The sequence below is a fragment of the Gorilla gorilla genome, chromosome 10, assembly GCF_029281585.2.
Source record: "Gorilla gorilla gorilla isolate KB3781 chromosome 10, NHGRI_mGorGor1-v2.1_pri, whole genome shotgun sequence".
NCBI classification, from domain to species: domain Eukaryota; kingdom Metazoa; phylum Chordata; class Mammalia; order Primates; family Hominidae; genus Gorilla; species Gorilla gorilla.
The window spans coordinates 61,490,686-61,514,906 of NC_073234.2; the positions used below are offsets into that span (position 1 = coordinate 61,490,686).

Consider the following 24,221-nt stretch of genomic DNA (forward strand, 5'->3'; position numbering starts at 1 on the left):
TTATGACCACTATGCCAACAACAAAGGCAAGTGGACAAAGAACTAGCTCAAAATAGGTCATTTACTAAAATCTCAATTCCATCAGTTCTGTCTCACAGAGGAAACAGTCATTGCACCTGTTACAGGAGAGAGGGGATTTAAATATAGACCACTTAACCCCTTGAGTAAAGATAGTACAGAGAATGATTCACCCACCAAGGCTGAGCCCAGATTTAATACTGTCTGTCTAAGTTCCCCCAATTCCTAAAAGTTTCTGACTCTGATTTTCTGTGGTGTGGTCAGGGCAGCCAGATGGCTTTGACCATCCTGAGCCCCAAGGCTGAATATCAGGCTCTCCTTGTGCTTTATATGCAAGGGCCTGCTTAGAATGCACTCCAGATGCCTTCAAACCCTCTTCCCTTATAAGTTAGAACACATGACCAGCCCCAGAGAGCTTTCTGGGTGTATTAGTCCATTCTCATGCTGCTGATAAAGACATACTCAAAACTGGGAAGAAAAAGAGATTTAATTGGACTCACAGTTCCACATGGCTGGGGAGGCCTCAGAATCATGGCTGGGGAGGCCTCAGAATAATGGCGGGAGGCGAAAGACACTTCTTACATGGCAGCAGCAAGAGAAAAATGAGGAGGAAGCAAAGAGGAAACCCCTGATAAACCCATCAGATCTCGTGAGACTATTCGCTATCACAAGGATAGCATGGGAAAGACCAGCCCCCATGATTCAATTACCTCCCCCTGGGTACCTCCCACAATACATGGGAATTCTGGAAGATATACCTCAAGTTGAGATTTGGGTGGGGACAAAGCCAAACCACATCATTCCGCCCCTGGCCCCTCCAAATCTCATGTCCTCACATTTCAAAACTAATCATGCCTTCCCAACAGTCCTTCAAATTCTTAACTCATTTCAGCATTAACTCAAAAGTCCACAGTCCAAAGTCTCATCTGAGACAAGGCAAGTCCCTTCCACCTATGAGCCTGTAAAATCTAAAGCAAGCTAGTTACTTCCTAAATACAATGAGGATACAGGTATTGGGTAAATTCAGCTATTCTGAATGGGAGAAATTGGCCAAAACAAAGTGGTTATAGGCCCCATGCAAGTCCAAAATCCAGCAGGGCAGTCTAATTTTAAAGCTCCAAAATGATCTCCTTTGATTCCAGGTCTCACATCCAGGTCATGCTCATGCAAGAGGTGGGTTCCCATGGTCTTGGGCAGCTCTGCCCCTGTGTCTTTGCATGGTACAGCCTCCCTCCTGGCTGCTTTCACGGGCTGGTGTTGAGTGTCTGTGGCTTTTCCAGGCTCATAGTGCAAGCCGTTGGTGGATCTACCATTCTGGGGTCTGGAGGATGGTGGCCCTCTTCTCACAGCTCCACCAGGCATGCCCCAGTAGGGACTCTCTGTGGGGGCTCCGACCCCACATTTCCCTTCAGCAGTGCCCTAGCAGAGGTTCTCCATGAGGGCCTCGCCCCTGCAGCAAACTTTTGCCTGGGCATCCAGGCATTTCCATACATCTGAAATCTAGGCAGAAGTTCCCAAACCTCAATTCTTGACTTCTGTGCACCCGCAGGCTCAACACCACATGGAAGCTGCCAAGGCTTAGGGCTTCCACTCTCTGAAGCCACAGCCAGAGCTGTATGTTGGCCCCTTTCAGCTGTGGCCGGAGCAGCTGGGACACAGGGCACCAAGTCTCTAGGCTGCACACAGCATGGGGACCCCAGGCCTGGCCCAGAAAACCACTTATTCCTCCTGGGCCTCCGGTCCTGTGATGGGAGGGGCTGCTGTGAAGGTCTCTGAAGTGGCCTGGAGACATTTTCCCCATGGTCTTGGGGATTCACATTAGGCCCCTTGCTACTTATGCAAATTTGTGCAGCCAGCTTGAATTTCTCCCCAGAAAATGGGTTTTTCTATTCTACTACATCATAAGGCTGCAAATTTTCTAACTTTTATGTTCTGTTTCCCTTTTAAAACAGAGTGCTTTTAACAGCACCCAAGTCACTTTTTGAATGCTTTGCTGCTTAGAAATTTCTTCCACCAGATACCCTAAATCATCTCTCTCAAGTTGAAAGTTCCACAAATCTCTAGGGCAGGGGCAAAATGCTGCCAGTCTCTTGCTAAAACATAACAAGAGTCTGTAAAAATGTTCTCCCATTCTATAGGTTGCCTGTTCACTCTGATGGTAGTTTCTTTTGCTGTGCAAAAGCTCTTTAGTTTAATTAGATCCCATTTGTCAATTTTGGCTTTTGTTGCCATTGCTTTTGGTGTTTTAGTCATGAAGTCCTTGCCCATGCCTATGTCCTCAATGGTATTGCCTAGATTTTCTTCTAGGGTTTTTATGGTTTTAGGTCTAACATTTAAGTATTTAATCCATTTTGAATTAATGTTTGTATAAGGTGTAAGGAAGGGATCCAGTTTCAGCTTTCTACATATGGCTAGCCAGTTTTCCCAGCACCATTTATTAAGTAGGGAATCCTTTCCCCATTTCTTGCTTTCGTCAGGTTTGTCAAAGATCAGATGGTTGTAGGTGTGTGGCATTATTTCTGAGGGCTCTGTTCTGTTCCATTGTTCTATATCTCTGTTTTGGTACCAGTACCATGCTGTTTTGGTTACTGTAGCCTTGTAGTGTAGTTTGAAGTCAGGTAGCGTGATGCCTCCAGCTTTGTTCTTTTGGCTTAGGATCGTCTTGGCAATGCAGGCTCTTTTTTGGTTCCATATGAACTTTAAAGTAGTTTTTTCCAATTCTGTGAAGAAAGTCATTGGTAGCTTGCTGGGGATGGCATTGAATCTATAAATTACCTTGGGCGATATGGCCATTTTCATGATATTGATTCTTCCTATCCATGAGCATGGAATGTTCTCCATTTGTTTGTGTCCTCTTTTATTTCGCTGAGCAGTGGTTTGTAGTTCTCCTTGAAGAGGTCCTTCACATCCCTTGTAAGTTGGATTCCTAGGTATTTTATTCTCTTTGTAACAATTGTGAATGGGAGTTCACTCATGATTTGGCTCTCTGTTTGTCTGTTATTTGTGTATAGGAATGCTTGTGATTTTTGCACATTGATTTTGTATCCTGAGACTTTGCTGAAGTCGCTTATCAGCTTAAGGAGATTTTAGGCTGCGACGATGGGGTTTTCTAAATATACAATCATGTCATCTGCAAACAGAGACCATTTGACTTCCTACCCATCTAATATCCAGAATCTACAAAGAACTCAAACAAATTTACAAGAAAAAAACAACCCCCAAAAAGTGGGCAAAGGATATGAACAGACACTTCTCAAAAGAAGACATTTATGCAGCCAACAGACACATGAAAAAATGCTCATCATTACTGGCCATCAGAGAAATGCAAATCAAAGCCACAGTGAGATACCATCTCACACCAGTTACAATGGTGATCATTAAAAAGTCAGGAAACAACAGGTGCTAGAGAGGATGTGGAGAAATAGGAACACTTTTACACTGTTGGTGGGACTGTAAACTAGTTCAACCATTGTGGAAGACAGTGTGGTGATTCCTCAGGGATCCAGAACTAGAAATACCATTTGACACACCCATCCCATTGCTGGGTATATACCCAAAGGATTATAAATCATGCTGCTATAAAGACACATGCACACGTATGTTTATTGCGGCACTATTCACAATAGCAAAGACTTGGAACCAACCCAAATGTCCATCAGTGATAGACTGAATTAAGAAAATGTGGCACATATACACCATGGAATACTATGCAGCTATAAAAAAGGATGAGTTCATGTCCTTTGTAGGGACATGGATGAAGCTGGAAACCATCATTCTGAGCAAACTATCACAAGGACATAAAACCAAACACCGCATGTTCTTACTCATAGGTGGGACTTGAACGAAGAGAACAGTTGGACGCAGGGTGGGGAACATCACACACCAGGGCCTGTCGTGGGGTGGGGGGAGGGGGGAGGGATAGCATTAAGAGACATAAGTAATGTAAATGACGAGTTAATGGGTGCAGCACACCAACATGGCACATGTATACATACATAACAAACCTGCACATTGTGCACATGTACCCTAGAACTTAAAGTATAAAAAATAATAATAATAAAAATAACAAGAGTCACCTTTGCTCCGTTTTTCAACAAGTTCCTCATCTCCCTCTGAGACCACCTCAGCCTGGACCTTATTGTTCATATCACTATCCGTATTTTTGTCAAAGCCATTCAACATGTCTTTAGGATGTTCCAAATTTTCCCACATTTTCCTGTCTTCTTTTGATCCCTCCAAACTGTTCCAACCTTTGTCTGTTACCCAGTTCCAATGTCAAGTTCACATTTTCGGGTATCTTTTCAGCAATGTCCCACTCTACTTGTACCAATTTACTGTATTAGTCCGTTTTCATGCTGCTGATAAAGACATACCCAAAACTGGGAAGAAAAAGAGGTTCAATTGGACTTACAGTTCCACATGGCTGGGGAGGCCTCAGAATCATGGTGAGAGGCAAAGGGCACATCTTACGTGGTGGCGGCAAGAGAAAAATGAGCAGGAAGCAAAAGGAGAAACCCCTGACAAACCCATAAGATTTCGTGACACTTACTCACTGTTACAAGAATAGCATAGAAAAGACCGGCCGCCCCTATGATTCAATTAGCTCCCCCTGGGTACCTCCCACAACACGGAGGAATTCTGAGATACAATTCAAATTGAGATTTGAGTGGGGACACAGCCACACCATGTTACTGGGGAAACTTCTACACAAGGTAAACACAAAGGTTTCTTAACAGCAGACTGCCTCTTACTTTGTAATAAAAGCATAGCAAGACTTCCTTAAGTTAAAATATGCTTTCCCCTAAGATTTTTGTCTTTATGTCCTAAGATTTGGTCTTACTTCTAGGCATAGTTCCATACTATGATTACCTCGACCCCACCAAGTACAAGCCCATCTAGAATCCAAGATAGAGCCTAGACGTTGGGTAATTTTCAGTTCCTATATTCACAAGACAACCATAACTCAAGATTATCCACTGCTTCATTGTTCAGAATATTCTTCATTACCAGGTGGTAGGGCTGATCTCCTAGACACCTCTGCAAATACAGGCAAATGTGCTAAATCCCTTCCTTCAGGGTATGTGAGGGCCCTATACGAGCCCACCCACTAACTTTTGTCCATTGCTACCAGATCCTTTCCACCCATTCTAAAGAGAAGCACGACAAATGTCTACTAATATCTCTTTTATGTTGTATGCTTGTGTATGTGTTTGTGTGTGTTGGAAAATAACTATGCTGTTAAAATATAACTTCCAAAGTTGCTCTGGACTATAATATGGAAATTCATAACAAGAATAAGGGATAAATTGAATGACTTATTCATTCTCTCCTTACATAAAATCGCTTTGAAAATAAGGAAACTTCAAAACTGTGAGACAATATTTTGTTACATTTGTGAAATGGTGAAAATGATTCCTTCATTAAACAAATATGTATTAAGCCCCAACTGTGTGCATGTCACTGTACTAGCCCCTGGGGCATAGTGGTGACAATGGCAGGTGACGTGGAGGAGGTGCTGTGGAAGGCTGGAGAGGGGCAGGCCAGACTGTGCGGGGCTCCCTCAGTGGGAAGCTGGGCTCTTTTTAGGAGACTGGGTGTGACAGTAGGTGTGACATGATTTTCTTTGTGCCAGTACCAGGAACAGATTAGAAGGGAGGAAAGAGTGAATTTTAATAGTTAAGCTATTCACTCACCGAAATGGTAGAAAACTCATCTTTGATTTGGAAGGATTGAGATAGATTTTCTCAGTTTTACAGTTTTGTTTCGTTGCTGATAATCAGTAAGGTGCTTCAGAACTTTCTATACAAATCAGGAAGTGAGTAAAAAAAAAAGGCAATTGCAGTTAAAATGCTTAATCTGTGAAGCTATTATGTTTTCACTTTAGCAGTAACTTGAGATGAAATATTGTGAAACTGCCTTACAGTTTATAGTTTTACGATAATGACTTTCCATCTCCTCATTATTTACAAAGCTCTTATATGTCAGTAACTAATGGCACAAGTTCTATTTTAAATAATTGCTGAGACACTCCACATGTATTTTCATACTCTAAGCAGCTTCTAGGGGAAGTTTTTTTAAAAATTTCTTTTAGTTCCTTACTGTCATGACTGTATCAGAGAAAATCATTATGTAGCTCCATGTTTTCATGTATGTATTATTAAAAGACTGCTTAACACTGCCATCTTATTGCATTAGAATGACTATTCTCCTTGTAATACATTTGTAGTGTTGACATCACTACTCTCAAATGAGTTACTTAGTTATTGAGATTGATATGTGATATTTTAACTTCTAGCTCATCCAGGCATCCTTTCTGTTCTAATTATTGTTTTGAGCTTTTGGGGCCAAATGGGTACCGAGTCAAAAGAGAATATACAGGACACAGAGGCGCAGACCTGCCAAGATGCTGCTTATTTTAATTCCTAATGCTCTTTGAGAAGCATTTTATTCTACTCATTTTTGGATGATATTTCAGTGGCTTACTTCACTGCTGTTATTAAAAAGAATGCTAACTTAGGGGAGATTTCAAGCAGTTTTCATTTCATCTCTTTTTCCATTCAAATTCCATAAAAAGTAAGACACCTCAAGAGAGGTTTCCATATATATATCTGAACTGGTAAGACGATTATGTTGAAGGAGAAAGAGACAGAGAATACTGGATTTGAAACACTGCTGTCACTGTGTAATCTTGGGGAAGTCACTATATTTAAAAAAGACATATGCAAAATGGGAATAATGATGCTATTGCTTTGAATTGTCATCAGATTTAAATGAAGTAATATATACGAATGGTGTTTTGTATATGGTAAGTCTCTATACAAACGTTAGTCAATTTCATCAAATGAGGAATTTACATCTACTCAAGGACATTCCTGTTGGGAGCACAACTTTCATAAAGAAGCCACAGAACTCACACTTGATGGAAAGCAGCTATAAAATGGATTGAAAAGAATCCAATAAACAAAGTATGCCATTGTTTGCATCACTATAGCCCACAGTGATAAATCACCTTGCATTCATTCTCAGGCACCTGCAGATAAACACGAGCCAGAGATACTGTGCAGGCACTCTTGCAGTGGAAAGAAAATAAAATCAGAATACTGGTGTAGTTTGAAATTTTTAAAGCTTAGGATGATACAGATAGATTTTTCAATGCTTATGGTAAAGAAATGTGTCTCTCCTTTTACCATCACAGACAGTCATGTTTTAAATTAAATAGACATAGCTTTCTTAGAGGTCAAGAAATTTCAACAGCAAATATATGTCTTCTCTGAGGCTTACAATGTAGTGAAGAAATTGTTGTCAGATGACAAAAGATAAGCCTAATGGGAAGCAAAAAAAGTGTTTTAATTTTTTTAATTAACATTTACATTTATTGAGCTATTGACAATGTGTAAAATGTTGTGCCAAGTGCTGGCCTATGACGCCTGGGAAAGGAAAAGGGAAGATAATAGGTATGGTGTTCTCACTGAAGTTTACTATCTAGTGAGGGTCATAAAAGTCCCCCAAAAAACCCAGGGAAATAGAAGAATTCAGGCAATAGAGTGAACCCTTAAGTGTGGAAAAACATCAGTTCTCTGAATTGGAACTTGGGGAGGATGCTGCAATCAGATGGCAGTGTTAAGCAGTCCTTCCCGTTTCAGAAGGACATTTGAGAATGCTGCATCCAACATACTCATTTTATGGATAACTCAAATGAGGTCCAGTGAGGTTGAATGGCTTGCCAAAGTCTCAGAGCAAAACTGTAAGCAAAACCAGTCTTCAGTTGCACCCTGCCCACAGGCCACCCAGCTCAGGGGCTAGTAGCCACTGAGATCCAACTTATGCCAGCCCTTGGGGCCAGCTGTAGGGATGACTCTTCCTGGGGGAAAGTGTCTCATATTCTAATTGTCACAAAGGCATGTATTACCTATGTCCTGATTCTGACTCCCTAGTTAGTTCTTTTTCCTGCAATTAGTGGTTTTTCAGACATTTCCCTTCCTCATTATTAAACTCTTAACCTAAAAAGTAACCCCCAAACTGATAGAAACAGAGTTTTCCTGGAAGCCCTGCCAACTTAAACTCCTCCTATACCCCTATAGATGTTGCTAAATGGTTTTGTGTTGCAGACTTGCTGTTTTTCAGTCATTGGTATTTAAGTTGATAGCCACTTGTTTTGGTATCTCAAAGGATGTCGAACACCTGGGGCAATGTATATATACTCATGTGTCAAATAAATGAGTGAAGAAATGAATGACGAAAAGACAATGAGTTCAATAGAGTCTATTTTACTGGTTGCCACTGATTTAATAATTTAATGTAATAATACGTTAATAATAACTATTTAATGATAAAACCATTTTTAAACCAAAATAACACAAAATAAATAAAATTAATAATATAACTTATCAAGGGATAAAGTTATTTCTTTGGAACCGGGTTATGAGTGGCCCTCACATGAGTCTGTTCCAAAGAAATAACTAACTTCGTCCCTGTGATATATGCCTTTGTGACAACTAGAATATGAGACACTTTCCCCCAGGAAGAGTCATCCCTACAGCTGGCCCCCAAGAGCTGGCAATAAGTTGGATCTCAGTGGCTACTAGCCCCTCAGCTAGGTGGCACATGGGCAGGGTGCTACTGAAAACTGGTTTTGCTTACAGTTTTGCTCTGAGACTTTGACAAACATTCACCCTCACTGGACTTGATTTGTGCCCTCTATAAAATGAGTACGTTGGATGCAGTGTTCTCAAATGTCCTTCTGAAATGGGAAAGGTTCCCTTGTCCCCCTCGCAGGGTGTGTGATGGGGGTGTGGCTCACTTCTTCACTGCCCTGCTGCTCAAACCTCTAGGGGAGCATACAGATGGGCAGGCTGTGGGACTCCAACCCCATGGCAGTGTCTAGGGGTGAATGTTTACAGCTGAAGCCCCAGTGGGCGTATGTTACAGGGTGCTCTTTTAGTTTAGCCGTCCATAGGTAGCTCGTGTTAGTCAGCTCAATTAGACCCCTGCCTTACTGCAGGGACAGAGGGCTTTCTGTATCCTAGGGATCTTGCCTCTGTGTACCAGAAGAATCAGATCACACGTGGACTTGGAGAATGAGTGCAAGGTTTTATTGAGCAGGTTTTATTTACTCAGTGGACTGGGCTCTCCTCCGACTGCCCCAGCCAAACTCCATGTCGTTCTGCCACTCGGTGGCCTGCTGGCATGCCGATGCCTGTTGGTGCGTTCCTCTCGACGGCAAGCCACCTGTGTGTGCCTCCATTGATGTGCTTCTCTCGACATCCAGCCACCTGTGTGTCTGCCTGCTAGGGTCTCGGGGTTTTTATAGGCACAGGATGGGGGCGTGGCAGGCCAGGGTGGTCTTGGGAAGTGCAACATTTGTGCAGGAAAACAAAAATGCCTGTCCTCACCTAGGTCCATGGGCACGGGCCCTGGGTGGAGCCCTAGTCAGGGGCCACGCCCTCCTCTACCTAGCACTTCCCTTCCATATCATTTAAGGGGACCATGCTTTTCCCTTCCCAGCACTTCCCTTCTGTATCACTTCTCTGCTGTAGATTTCTATAATTTTAATTTGATGACCTTCATCTAAATAAACTCATTTTATTTATCATAACTCTGGAGTCAAAACATACAAATGAACTTATCCTGAGTTTGTTGCTATTATTTCAATTGACTGTTTCCCTGCCTTTACTCAGTTTAGTCCGGTCTCTCCTTTTCACCCAAAGTCCCTCATATGATTGGCTCATTATGGCAAGAAATAAAAGGAAGCGGGAAGAAAGGAAAGTGAACCATAAGTACAATATGAAAAACTAAGTTTGTTTTTTCTTGAGTGACAAGGAAGCAGATTCCGAATATGATTCCAAAAGGAATTCCAGAAAATATGAGCAGTATAGTACAGCATAGTTGGAATAAGTATTAATATATTACCTCCCATAGCAACTATATGGGGAAAAGCCATCTTAATTTTTTATGCCATGTCGATAAAAAATTGAAAAAGAAAAAACCCATAGGAATGGAGTCGTATTGCCAACATAGAAAAACCTGTGGGGTTTTATTAATTCAAAATCAGGATCAGTACTGTCTTAGAACCTAGCCATCACTTTGTTATAACTTTTCATGTTAAGCAGAAAAGAGACATGCTTGATTTCCTCAGTTAGTGAAAGTTTTACAGTAAAGGTGCATAGGAAAGTTAAAAAAAAAAAAAAGAAAGAAAAGTGTCTCAACTCCACCCATCCCTACCTCATGGAAATCTAGAATACTGCTCAGCAGACTGGCAGCAGTCTGTGTTTGGTTTCTCTTTTATACTCTTCTCCATCACTGTCAACTCTGTGACCCTTCTTTACCTCATGGCTTCTATTGCAGTATGGCCTCTGCCTACAGGCTTCTCTGTCATTCCACTTCTGTGTCACTCTATCCTCTTTCAATATTTCATATTCTGACTTCTTAGAGAATATAAGCCATATGCCACATCATTCTCTGGTATACAGCACCCACCCCTTGCCAAGCCGCTTCCTAGGGCACTGGGCAGGCTGTTGGTGGCCTTTATGCCACACATAGTTATGGCCAGGCAGGCAGGTTTTGCAGGACAGCACTACCACTTGTGCTTGGTGGTGAGGGGGACCCCTCAGCTGTCGGCAGAGGTGGGCCCCACAGCTCCTAAGCGGGGAAGCAGTGTAGTGACTGTGTAGTATAAATATGGAAACCAGCATTTTGAGGCCTTTCGTCAATATGAAGGAACCGCACAATGGAGAAGATGCATAATTCCCTTCCTTTCAGTGCCAGTTGAAGCAGGAGAAGGGCTAATAACTGTAATGCCTGACTGTATTATGGGAAAAAGTGTAGGGGGGAACAACAATATGGAAGAAGAAGCCCCAGATTAGCTGTCTATGAGTCACTAAACTTTCTCCCATCTTCTCAAATTAATACTGTCACAACTACAGTTTGAGTATTCCTGATCCAAAAATCTAAAATCCAAAATGCTCCAAAATTCCAAGCTTTTTGAGTGCTGACATGATGCTCAAAGGAAACGCTCATTGGAGCATTTTGGATTTCAGATTAGGGGTGCTCAACCAGTAAGCATAATGAAAATATTCCGAAATCTGAAACACTTCTGGTCTCAAGTATTTTGAATAAGGGATACACAACCTGTATAAGTTCAACCATGAAAACAATCATTAAGTAATAAATTACCTTCTCCTCCCCTAATTTTTTATATTTCCAGTCACTCTTATCCATATAACTTATTCTCTGGCAGTATTTGTAGTTTGATATCTTACCCACTCCAACTTTGTGACATTTTGTTTGTTTCCAGGTAGACTTTAATGAAGTAGGCCATGGCCAGGCTTGCTTTGGATGTGATGATGGAATAAGAGAAAGAACTTCAAAGTATTTTCTTATGAATTAATAGAGTTTAAACATTTTCTTAGACCACTCAAATGCTAACATGGACCCTCCCCAAGGCAGAGTTCAGGGCTCCTCTGAGCCCGTAGCCTGTTAACTTCACAATGACCAGAGAACTTCAGGAATACAGGAGGAACTGGAGAGGCAGAAGTAGGCCACATCCACATCCTCATGTCCTGGGTTTTGCATATACCTATTGCCTTGCTTGTTGGCCAGTTTGGTGCCAAAATGAAAGTAACTTACGTTACCTAAGACTTCATTTTCACCAGTCTTCTATCCAGACCAACCTTTGTGGCCCAATTTACTTTAAAATGATTATTTTAATGGCTGCTTTTTTATTCAGTTGTACCTTAATTGCATTAACTACCCTTCCATTGTGGGAGACTTTTATGGTTTCTAATTCTCTATCTATGTTAATCTTGTGATAAATGAAAGCACAGAGAAAAGTACATCTTGAAGCATATAATTTCCCATTTAAGTGGTTTCCTAAGGATACACTTTAGATATCAGACTGAGACAGAGGGGATGAATATTCTAATGTTCAAATTGCCAAATTTCTTTCCAAAAGGAAATTATACCAATTTAAATTGTTACCGGAATTAGAGACTGTACCACTATTGCTATAGTCTCATCACCTTTAAATGTTATCATTGTTTTAATTTGCATCTGTCCATACTCCATCCATCTATTTTGCATACTTGGGGTATATAAGGTAGTCAATATACCGATAAGGAGTTTAGATGCAATGATTTATAGATAAATAATATTTTATTCAGGAAAAAAGTGGCTTTTTGCTCCAAATTTCTAGTGCTTTTGAAATTTACCCATATCTATGATTTAATTGTCTCAATAAAGATTTTTTTATTAGAAAATAATAGTAATTAACAAAAGAATAGGTTTTTCATCTTGTCTGTAAATGACAATCTTCTGCAGGAAAATTACAAAACCAAAAAAAAAAAAAAAGGCTGGACAATGGGAAATCATTCAAGGGCAGGATTTTCAACATGGTCTGCACACTGCAAGCTAGGAAACCATACTTTTCTAAAATTATTCAAAATCAGAGATGTTATTAGAGTTTAAATGCTATGTGGCCACCCTTGACATAAGTTTATTTCATTTTAGATTATTAAATAGGAAATATGCCTACTGAACAATAATTAAAAGTATCTGAGAAATAATGGGCCAAGTTTGTAACAGTAACTTTTCGTGGTTGCTTTGATGGGATGCCTAGAAGTTAGAATTTCTTATAACTTGGGTTGCTTAGAGTAAATTTACACCATCCTAAATCTCTGGTTGGGAATTAGGATTTTTGCTTCTTTAGTTCTCCTCAGATAAGAGTGAAGGTGTCATATCCTGGAGATATGCTTTGCTTATCCTGTGCTTTCCTAGGTACGTTTTCACCACTACCCTCAAATTGTAATGGTGTAATTATATCATAAATTTCTATCAATAAAGAACGATTAGGGTTAACTTTCTATCAATAAAGAACTATTAGGGTTAACTTTTAGAGGGATATCTATGTTTTGAGGTGATAGCTTAGGGACCTTGTCCAGAAAAATCACAGTCCTGCGTCAGGAACCGGAAATAAAATCCTGCTTCACTGACACTCCTCAGTAATGAATTAGCAAGCTTGTGCAGTAAGCCCAGTAGAACAATGGTAGATGTGTCACACGAACTGTAGTAAGCTCTCCCCTTTTCTAAAATTCTGGATCTTCTATAAACTCTTTGGGAAGGGAACTAAGTTTCATACATTTATCAGTGATTAGGACTGAATATATGAAGTTCGAAGTTTTGGTTTTTATACACAGGTCATATTTCTTTTCCTCTACTCCCATATATAAGCCTGGAGCAGTCAAATTATTTCATCATGGAGAATAAAGGGGCAATATAGACAGCATGTGCTGTGTAGGAAGCAAGGAATATACTACTTATGGCTAACTAGCAAGAACAGTTGTATATTTGCACTGCTTAAGTTCCTTTGGTTATTTCTTAGGTTTGAAACTCTAAAGATAAATGATGGAGAGGTAACATTTTAAAAGGCAGAAATAGATCTACGTATGAACTGGGTTTGGTGGGTGTTGAGTAGGCAGGGGAGCATTGTTCCACCTTCAAAAGGAGCTGTTAATTTCTACATGTTATTACTAAAGGGAGTTCTGTGTATTCCATGATTGGAACAGGGAACCGATTATTTATTTGGTCTGTATATCAGGTTTTAGCCTAGTCATTCTGCTGGTAAGGATTAGTTCTCTCACTCAGCCAAAATGAGACATATTTCACCTGATTGCATGCAATTCTGCTGCTTTGTCCACTGCAGTGCCCTCTGAGCAGCTTCCCATTATTGCAGTCATTTTCAGGTTTTGCTCTAGGATTTGGTGATAAGGTGCCACATCCAAGAGCATGACTTTTTCTAATCCCAGCCCACACACTGATGTCAAAGTATTTTTGTTCCTTTTCAGGAGCATTATGTTCCTCTACCAGCAGTTGCCAGGAAAGCATGAGGATATTTTGCAATAATGTTTGAAATCTGCATTTTTATTTTTTAGTTGGTATTTCTAGTGTTTATATTTTGAAGGTCAGGTGTGATGTCACATTCTCAGTCATTAGCTATCTACGTATTGCTGAGTATGTAACTCTGCCAAGTTAGTGCCTGCAGTGCCTTCCCAAAATCAGCATGAGGATGATGAGGAGCTACTTGGCCTGTTTTTTTGCGCATGTAAACGTGCATAGCCAGATGGCAAAAAGCTTCATCAGGGCAAGCACAGAGTCCACTCTAAAATATCCTACTTCATTGCCACAGCAGGAGATCACCCTACGAACTGTGATAATAATGAAAAGAGTAAACAGAAAATTGTTCGGTGAATCTTAGTTATTTCGTTATTTGTAAGTATTCCCCCTTACAGGAGCCTGCCTACCTGCCTGCCTTTCTTTTTTATTTCTTCTTCCCTTTTTTCTTTCCTTTCCTATTTTCTTAAATCTTCATGACTCAAAAGACTATTTCATTGCTGGGGATTATTGGTCAAGGGACATCTAATGCTGTTTTCTACTCACAATTAAACAAATGCGAATGTAAAAGCTTCATCATTCAAGGAACATTTATCTCTACATAGGGTATTATGATGGACAATAGGTTGAGATTTAAAAAAAAATAGAACGGTGATTATTCTTTTGGCGAGCCCTTATAAATTGCTTTCTATGTGCCAAGCAGTTATCACCTTGTTTAATCTTTGTAACAACCCTATATGGACTCTTATTTTACAAGAAAATTGAGACACAGAGAGGTTAAGTAACTTGGCCAAAGTTACAAAGCTGGTAAGGGATAGAACTGAGATACAGACTCATGCAGTCTGACATTAGACCCTGTGCTCTTGACCCCTGTGCCATGCTGTACTCCCTGGGATGAAATCTCAGTACAGTAGAAGAAGGAGTATATTAATATATGACCATACAGAGCACTGTATGGTAATGACATAAATGAGGAAAGTGAAAAGGAGTTGAGAGGAGGAGAGAATATCTCGGACAGGTGAATGGGTAGCATCCACACAGGCCTTGGGTGATGAGGTAGGAATTGATGGTAGATACTGACAGTAGATATCAAGAGTAAGAGTTTGCCTTCAGTTACAGGAAACGTCATGAGTAGGAGATACTGGGTCTAGACTGTAGGTTCAGAAAATAAGTAATTTAGTTTAGTTGCATAAAAGGATTGTGTACAGGAGTACAAGATAAGGTAGGCTGCAGCCACATTTTGTAGGCCATTTTGTAGACTTCTGGAATAAGGAGGATGGAGGTTTTTGAGCAGTGAGGTGGTCAGTGCGCTTAACTTGGTGGGGTATGAGTTTGAAGAAAGGAATGATAGGAGCAGGAAAATCAGGAAACTGTATTCATTTACTACTGCAACACACATTAATAATATAGCACTTCCTGTGGGTCAGGAACGCAGGCATAGCTTAGGTGTGTCCTCTGCTTAGGGCCTCACAAGCCTACAATCAATGCACAGACTGGAGCTATGGTTTCCTCTAAGGCTCAGCTGGAGAAGGATTCATTTTTGTTAGCAGAATTCAGTAATTTGTGGTTTTGTGCTGAGGACTTCAGTTTCTTGCTTGCTGTTGGACAGAGGCTGCCCTCAGTTCCTTCCACAAATCTCCCAGCATAGGCATCCTACAGCATGGCGACTTGCTTCTCCAAAACCAGCAAGGGAAGGAGAGACTTCAGCTCAACAGCACTGGAATCTTACTTACTTAATCACATATGTCCTGTTACCTTTGCCATATTCTGTTGTTCGGAAGCAAATCCAAGGTCACTCCCACACTCCAGAAAAAGGAACTACACAAGGCATGAAAATCAGAAAACAGGAACCATCAGGGTTACTCTAGAGTCTCTCTCCCCCAGAGGCAGAGGCAGGTGATGGGACACACACTCGGAGTCTAAATTAGGATGGTGTTAATGCAAATAGAAAAGTCAGATTCAAGAAATTATGTCTAGGAAATATGGTTTCTTGCCTATATCATGTGAAATTCTTTGTGTACATTCTCTAACATAAGCATCAAAATAGCCCTTTGAGGTAGGTACCAGGAAAATCCTTATTTCACAGATGATGACACAGCTTTGAGATATTACACCTAGAGGCCACATATATCCTAGCTTTACCTGGGTGTCCCAGCCTAGATCTGAACCTAGGATGTCAATGCCAAAGCTCCTAGTCTTGGCCACTTTTCTTTACTTGGACTTAAAAGTATAAAGGACCTAAGAGAAGTGGATAAGAGGAAAATGAAAATAACTGCAAGATTTTAAACCATTCCAATTTAGGGTAAGGTGGTGTTAACTAAAATAGAAATGTCATGAGGGGCACTAGTAAAGTAATACTTATGCTATGCATATACCACATGCCAGGCAGTATGCTAAGCATTGAGTGTGCAGATGCTCTATGCTTATCCAGATGGGAATATTTAATGTTCCCAACAGCCCATGATACAGTTCTTTCCCCGATCTCACAGATCAGGAAACAGGACCATGCCAGTGCCCGCTAAACTCAAGGTTCTACAAATGCACTGGTTGGTATTTTGTTCATAACTGTTATTGCTAATGTCTGATGCATAAAAAGTGCTCATTATATAAGCTTTTGAATGAATATGGCTATTAAATGGTAGAGTCACGATTTGAGCTCAGAGCAGCCCCATGCTGCCTTCTGGAGAGGTCATTTCGTTGTAGTCATATTGCATTTGAGGCCATGGCAGGATCTAGATGTTCATAGCAACTCTGCTATTTTAGGTACTTAGGTACCTAAATTCCATCAGTGGAACTTGGAAGAAAGATCAAGGCCAGAATAAACTATTGAGGAGCATCCACATGGAAATTATAAAGTCCTAAAATTAGATGAGATGATTATGAGAGAGGGTATAGGTCCCAAAATAGACCCTTAGAGGACACCTATATTTAGAGGTTGAGAAGAGGAAGAAGCAATGTAAAAAGCAATGAATACATATAGGTCAGAGAGCTAAAATGGAGATACAGATATAAAAGCAAAGAGGGAAGAGAAGGAAGGAGAGTTGTCAGCAATGTCAAGCACCACAGAGTAATCAAAGAGCATCAAGATTAAGACAAGAAACCTGAATTCGTATGTTAGGAGCTAATTGATGACTTTTGTTTGAACACATCCAGGAAAAAGACCACATAAAAGTTAGCCAGCATCTGGGAGGGTGGGAGAGTTGGGCTGTGAAAGAAGGATTGTGTAGTCAGGTAGAGCTCATGAGTATAAACTTCTGGTATTTCAGGAGAGCTAGTTGTGGTAATATGAGAGGAGTTGAACATTTGAGTAAGAGAGATCTTGTGTATTGTAGACAGAAGGGAAGGCTCAAGTAGGATGAAACTAAATAGGGCAGGAAAAGAAGAGATATTGATGGAACGTGACCCCAGAGGAGGCAGGAGAATGAGATGCAAGACCACTGATAAGAAGGGCAGTCCTCAGAAAGGGTGACAGACATGTACCACCGGAGGGAGGAAGGAAGCCTACACCTACAATGTTTTTTGAAAATCTTTCTTTTCTCAAATACTGAGAGAAAAATATAGAAAAGTAGAAGCTGATAGAGAAAAATTGATGTTCAAAGTAGTGATCCTCAATTCTTTTAAAAGAATTCCAATTGTTAAAAGATCTGTTCTTCAGATTCAAATGTATCAAGCCCTACAAAGCATCTCCAAATTCCTGGTTTTATTTTATTTTTCTCAACTGAAATTGATAAATCTTCCAAAAAAAGGAGGTAAGTTCATCACATAGGAAACAGAAGGAAAGATTTCAGGATTACAAGATACTAAGAAATATTTTAATTAATTGAGGCAATAGTTGACAAAAGTTTGTGGAATGTCTACTCTTAGATAAGCAGATAATTCAGTAGAGAAGACAATAAAGGATAAAATAAGCATCATTAGGGAACCAACTGAGATAAAATGGCATGAGCTTTTAATAGAGCCCAACAGCATGGTTTCATAACACTGCTCAGTTTCTGAGAAGTGGTTGTTGAAAGAAGTTAATAAGCCACACTGGGTTGGGAACTCAAATGGTGAAAAATAGCAGACAAAAATAGAGGAAGAATGGATTCTAGAGGCCAGTGAAGACAGTATATACTTCATTTTATTGTGTTTGCCATCATTGCACTTCACAGACATTGCATTTTGTTTTACAAACTGAAGGTTTCTGGCAGCCCTGCATCAAGCCAGTCTATTGGCACCATATTTCCAATAGTATGTGCTCATTTAGTGTCTTTATGTCACATTTTGGTAATTCTCACATTATTTCAGACTTTTTCATTATCATATCTGTTATGATGATCAGTGATCTTTAATGTTACTATTGTAATTGTTGTCGGGCATCACAAACTGCACCCGTATAAGACGTCAAACTTAATTATAAATGTTGTGTGTGTTCTGACCACTCCACCAACCAGCTGTTTCCTTCTTTGTCTCCCTCTCCTGGAGCCTCTCTATTCCCTAAGACACTACAGTTAATAACTCTACAATGGCCTCTAAATGTTCAAGTGATAGGAATAGTAGCACGACTCTCACTTTAAATTAAAAGCTAGAAATAATTGAGCTTAATGAGGAAGGCATATTGAAAGCTGAGATAGGCTGAAAGCTAGGCCTCTTGCACCGAATAGCCAAATTGTGACTACAAAAGAAAATTCTTAAAGGATATTAAAAGTGCCACTCCAGTGAACACACAAATGATAAGAAAGTGAAACAGCCTTATTGCCGATATGAAGAAAGTTTGAGTGGTCTGGATAGACGATCAAACCAGCCACAACATTCCCTTAAGCACAAGCCTAATCCAGAATAAGTCTCTAATTCCATTTAATTCTATGAAGGCTGAGAGAGGTGAGGAAGCTGCAGAAGAAAAGTTTGAGGCTAGCAGAGGTTGGTTCATGAGGTTTAAGGAAAGAAGCTGTTTTCACTTCACACCTTGTTGCAAGGTGAGGCAGCAAGTGCTGATGGAGAAGCTGCGTCAAGTTATCCAGAACATCTACCTAAGATAACTAATAAAGGTGATGTATTAGTCTGGTCTCACACTGCTATAAATAACTGCCTGAGACTGGGTAGTTTATAAAGGAAAGAGATTTAATTGACTCACAGTTCTGCAGGGCTGGGGAAGCCTCAGAAAACTTACAATCATGGAGGAAGGGGAAGCAAACATGTCCTCTTCACATGGTGACAGGAAGGAGAAGTGCCAAGTAAAAAGGGGAAAAGCCCATTATAAAACCTTCAGATCTCATGAGAACTCACTCACAATCATGAGAACATCATGAGGGTAACCACCCCTGTGATTCAATTACCTCCCACTGGGTTTCTCCCACAACGTGGAGACTATGGGAACTACAATTCAAAATGAGATTTGGGTGAAGACACAGCCAAACCATATCAGGTGGCTATACTAAACAACAGATTTTTCAATGTAGATGAAACTGCCTTCTGTTGGAAGAAGATACCATCCAGGACTCTCATAGCTAGAGAGGAGAAGTCAATGTCTAGCTTCAAAGGACAGGCTGGGTCTCTTGTTAGGAGATAATGCAGCTGGTGACTTTTAAGTTGAAGCCAATGCTCATTTGCCGCTCCAAAAATCCTAGAGCCCTTAAGAAGGGCTAAATCTATTCAGCCTGTGCTCTAAAACGAAACAACAAAACCTGGACGACAGCACTTATATTTACAGCATAGTTTGGAGAATATTTTAAGCCACTATGGAGACCTACTGCTCAGAAAAAAAAAAAAAAAGATTCCTTTCAAAATATTACTGCTGATTGACAATGACACTGGTCACTCAAGGGCTCTGATGGAGATGTACAAGATGAATGTTGTTTTCATACCTGCTAACACAGCATCCATTCTGCAGCCCATGGATCAAGGAGTCACTTCAACTTTCAAGTCTTATTATTTAAAAAATGCATTTCATAAGGCCATAGCTGCCATAGATAGTGATTTCTCAGATGGATCTGGGCCAAGTAAAGTGAAAATCTTCTGGAAAGGATTCACTATTCTGGATGCTATTAAAAACATTCGTGATTCATGGGAGGAGGTCAAAATACCAAATGAACAGTTTGGAAGTTTGCACAAAGTTGATTCCAACCTTTATGGATGACTTTAAAGGGCTGAAGACTTTAGGGGAGAAAGTAACTTCAGATATAGTGGAAAACAGCAAGAGAACTATTGTAGAAGAGAAGCCTGAAGATGTGACTGAATTGCTGCAATCTCATGATAAAACTTGAACGGATAAGGAGTTGTTTCTTAAGGAGGAACAAAGAAAGTAGTTTCTGAGATGGAATCTACTCCTGGTGAAAGTGCTATGAACATTGTTGAAATGATATCAAAGGATTTAGAGTATCACACGAACTTAGTTGACAAAGCAGTAGCAGAGTTTGAGAGGATTGACTCCAATTTTGAAAGAAGTTATCTGGGTAAAATGCTATCAAACATCATTGCATGCTACAGAGAAATATTTAGTGAAGGGAAAAGTCAGTCAATTTGGCAAACTTCCCAGCTGTCTTATTTTGAGAAATTGCCACAGCCACCCCAGCCTTCAGCAACTACTTCCCTAATCAGTCAGCAGCCCTCAACATTGAGGCAAGACCCTCCACCAAAAAGATGATGACTTGTGAAAGGTGCAGATGATCGTTAGCATTTTTTATCAAAATATTTTAAAATTAAGGTTTGTACATTTTTAGACAATGTTATTGAACACTTAATAGACTGCACTTTCATGGGAACATAACTTTTATATGTAGTGGGAAACCAAAAAATCCGTGTGACCCACTTTATTGCAGTGGTCTGGAACTGACCTCGCAATATCTCCAAGTTATGCCTGTATTGGCGTGGTCTAAGCTGAGCAGTGAGGTAAATGAATACTGAAAGGATAATCCAAAGGCAGATCTGGGTGTAGCACAGATGATCAGAAATGAGGAGATAAACAAAGTGGTGGTTGTGATTAGAAAAGGAAGGCTCAAAGTCTGAAGTAAAATAGTTCCAAATCAAGGAAACTATAAAGTGCTGTCTCTGTAGTGTTGGAGATTAAATAAGGAACTATGAGGCCAATGCATTATACGGAGCACAGAAAACCACACACCGCGTGTTTTCACATATAATTGGGAGCTGAACAATGAGAACACACGGACACAGAGAAGGAAATAATGCACACTAGGGCCTGTGGGGGCTGGGAGGAGGGAGAGCATCAGGATAAATAGCTAATGCTCATGGGGCTTAATACCTAGGTGACGGGTTGATAGGCGCAGCAAACCACTACGGCACGCATTTACCTATGTAACAAACCTGCACATCCTGTGCATGTATCCTGGAACTTAAATAATTTTTTTAAATGAGGCCAATGAATTAAAAATAAATGAATGTAGCAGGGGATGAGAGGAGGTAGACTGAGCAGGCACCCAAATCATCAAGACAGGTGGAATGTTATGATGAGTTCATAAATACGGTAACAATAGGGCTTGGATGACAAGGTTCAAAGATAGAGGTTGAAGGAGACAGAACAATACTCTAAATTGACAATAGGGGATAGGAATGTTTTTGAGTCTGGTAATATCTTCAGGGGCAATTAAGATAAAGAACTGGAAGTTCAACTTCAGAATCAATCTAAACTGTAGGACCCTTTGCTTTACTATGGATTAAGAAGGCAAGGTCATCAGGGAGTGACTGGTAGAGAAGCAAGGACACGGAGCAGAAAGGGAGAGGGCTATTTGGAATCAGACAGAATCATTTGTTTCCCTCATCCACCCCATCACCCTTTACAGGTTACTCTTCTAATCCTTAAAATAGTCTACAAAGTATTATCCCCATTTTATCAGATGAAAAGTATCTGGCTCTGAAATTTGAATCTTGTCGTGATTGCAAATGCCATGGTCTTTTCACTGCCACATACTGACTCTCAGTGGTACTGAAGTGTTACTGCAGCTTCCAGGGACTAATTAGAAATCATGTCTAATTTATGTGAAATGGTTATAAAACACGGTGTCTTTGCTTTGCTCTTGAATTATACTTGGCTGTAAAATTCCTATACAAGCTTGCATATCTAATACTGTATATTTAGTTCTTATTTTTTAAGAAAAACATTTTGGACTCTTTCTTAAGACATTAAGGAATTTCCAAATACATAAATATGATCATATTGAATTTCTGCAACTGTAGTCAAAAACATTGTTAATACTTATATTGCATTATTTTTCAGGTGTGAAAATGAAACCAAGTTCAAAACAGAAGATATATTTTGGGCTTACAATTTCTGCCCTACTCCATACTCCTGGACTGCACTTCTGGGCCTTATTTTATATCTTGTCTTCTTTGCACCTGGTAAACAAAGACTTTGTTATACTGTTGCATTAATTGAATTGCCTCTTTTTGGAGTAGATAAACTCTAATTTTTCAAATTTCTTACATGCTATTTTACTAAAGTTTTTAATGTTTTATTTCTCAGGAATGGGACCAATGCCTTGGACTGTGAATTCTGAAATATATCCCCTTTGGGCAAGAAGTACAGGAAATGCATGTTCATCTGGAATAAACTGGATTTTCAATGTCCTGGTTTCACTAACATTTTTACACACAGCAGAGTATCTTACATACTATGGTAAGATAATATTTTTTCTAACATAGTTTTGTTTTTATTTTTATCACTATTTTTAGATACACTATAATATCATTTGTGATTGAGACTATGTGGTTATATTTTGCTGTTATAAGTATCTCCATGTGGCTTTCTTGTCCTCCAAAGGCATTGGAAATGTGTCTGGGAAAGAAGAGAGGGATTCTCCTATCCTAAACAGCACTGCTTCTTGTTCCACAGTGCTTAGGGCTGTCACCCAACCCCTCTCCCAACTCAGACATCTCCCAGCTATCTCCCCAGGTGGAAGTCTTTACACCATAGCTTTTATTTTCACAGAAACCAAAAAAAAAAAAAAAAAGCAGAAAATGGTAAAAAGATGTAGGCAGGGAGTCTAGGGCCAATGAGATGTCCTGTGACAGGCATAGCGTCCAGTCCAAGAGCAGAATCTGCATAGGGCTGAAAGTAGCTTCCTCAAATGCTTAACAGTATGCTGTGCTGTGGCCATACCTTCCACTGTATCACCTGTGCTGCTCAGGGCAGTGCTTGTGCATTTCAGTGTCCTCTGAGACCAGCACTTACCACTTGCAAAAGTGTAAACATGATAGAAGTATTCAAATGCAAATATATGGAGGCCATAATTCAAAATGAAAAACAATAGTGCTTAGTGGCTGAGTCAGGAAAAGACTTTGCTTTTTAGAAAAAAGATTTCTGCATTGTTCACGTGACTTTATAGGTTGCAATAGGATTATTCATGATGAAGTATGAGGTTTCATTCTAATCTCCTCATAAGTCCCTGTGGTAGAGACGGAATGCCTGCTGCTTAGACCATTCTCCCAGAAGAGCTTCTCTGATCTCCCCACAATCTCTTTACTCTGTGCTCTGGGCACTTATCATTTCTCTTTGCAAGAACAGGTTTGTCTGCCCCTAGCTCTCTCTAGTAGACTATAAATCCCTGGAGGGCCAAGACTGTGCGTTGTTCATTGTTACATTCCCAGTTCCTCCCAAGGCATCCTGTTCACCTGATAAGCACCAAAAAGTGTTTGTCAAATGAATAAATACATGGATAAATTTTGCAGATGAATGGTGAATATGATGAAACATTATAAAAATCTATTCCCCGTCTCATCTGAACATGCTGAATTGGTATTTGCTTTTAGTTAATAGTATTTATCTAATGCTTTTATTATCTTCATAAAACTCTTCTCTCTCCTAATCACCACTTAAGACATTTGAAATATTTATTTTCTTGGAAAGGAAATGCACTGGCATTTTAAACTGGATATATATTTAGTATATTCAGCTGGATCCCATTTGGCAATTAAAATTTTTCCATAAATTCATAAACTTATCTTCATGACATAATAAATACGAGCACAATAAATATTTCCTCGTATTTACTGATTCTAGAGAACACTTAAATATTTGAAGACCTAAGTATATGCTCGCATCCTGAGAAAGCATTTTTCATAGAAAGGCATAGACCAAATAATAAAAGTTTACATGATTATACTTTTGACAGCAAAGCTCCTCTTTCTTGAATTTATCCTGCCAGAAAACCATGAGAAAAATGAGGCAACAGTAATGAAATTTAAATAGGGCATAAGCAGAATTCTTTCAAAAATAAACAGTTAAAAGCGTGTTGCTTTGCATTAAGCTTCTCTCATGTCAGAGCACTGGTCCATTTGGTCTACTACTCTCCAGTAGTAGAAAAATAGTTCATTCAGGCTAGTTTTTC

At 39.9% G+C, this 24,221-nt stretch overlaps 1 protein-coding gene across 1 annotated transcript in view; it reads left to right on the top strand.

Annotated features, from left to right (window-relative positions):
* Window positions 1–24,221, top strand: part of SLC2A13 (solute carrier family 2 member 13) — a 347,978-nt gene that overhangs the window by 315,614 nt on the left and 8,143 nt on the right. Inside the window, exons 8-9 of the mRNA XM_031001118.3 lie at window positions 22,112–22,233; window positions 22,358–22,510. Of these exons, the coding sequence (XP_030856978.1) occupies window positions 22,112–22,233; window positions 22,358–22,510 (275 nt within the window). The remainder of the gene's footprint in view (window positions 1–22,111; window positions 22,234–22,357; window positions 22,511–24,221) is intronic.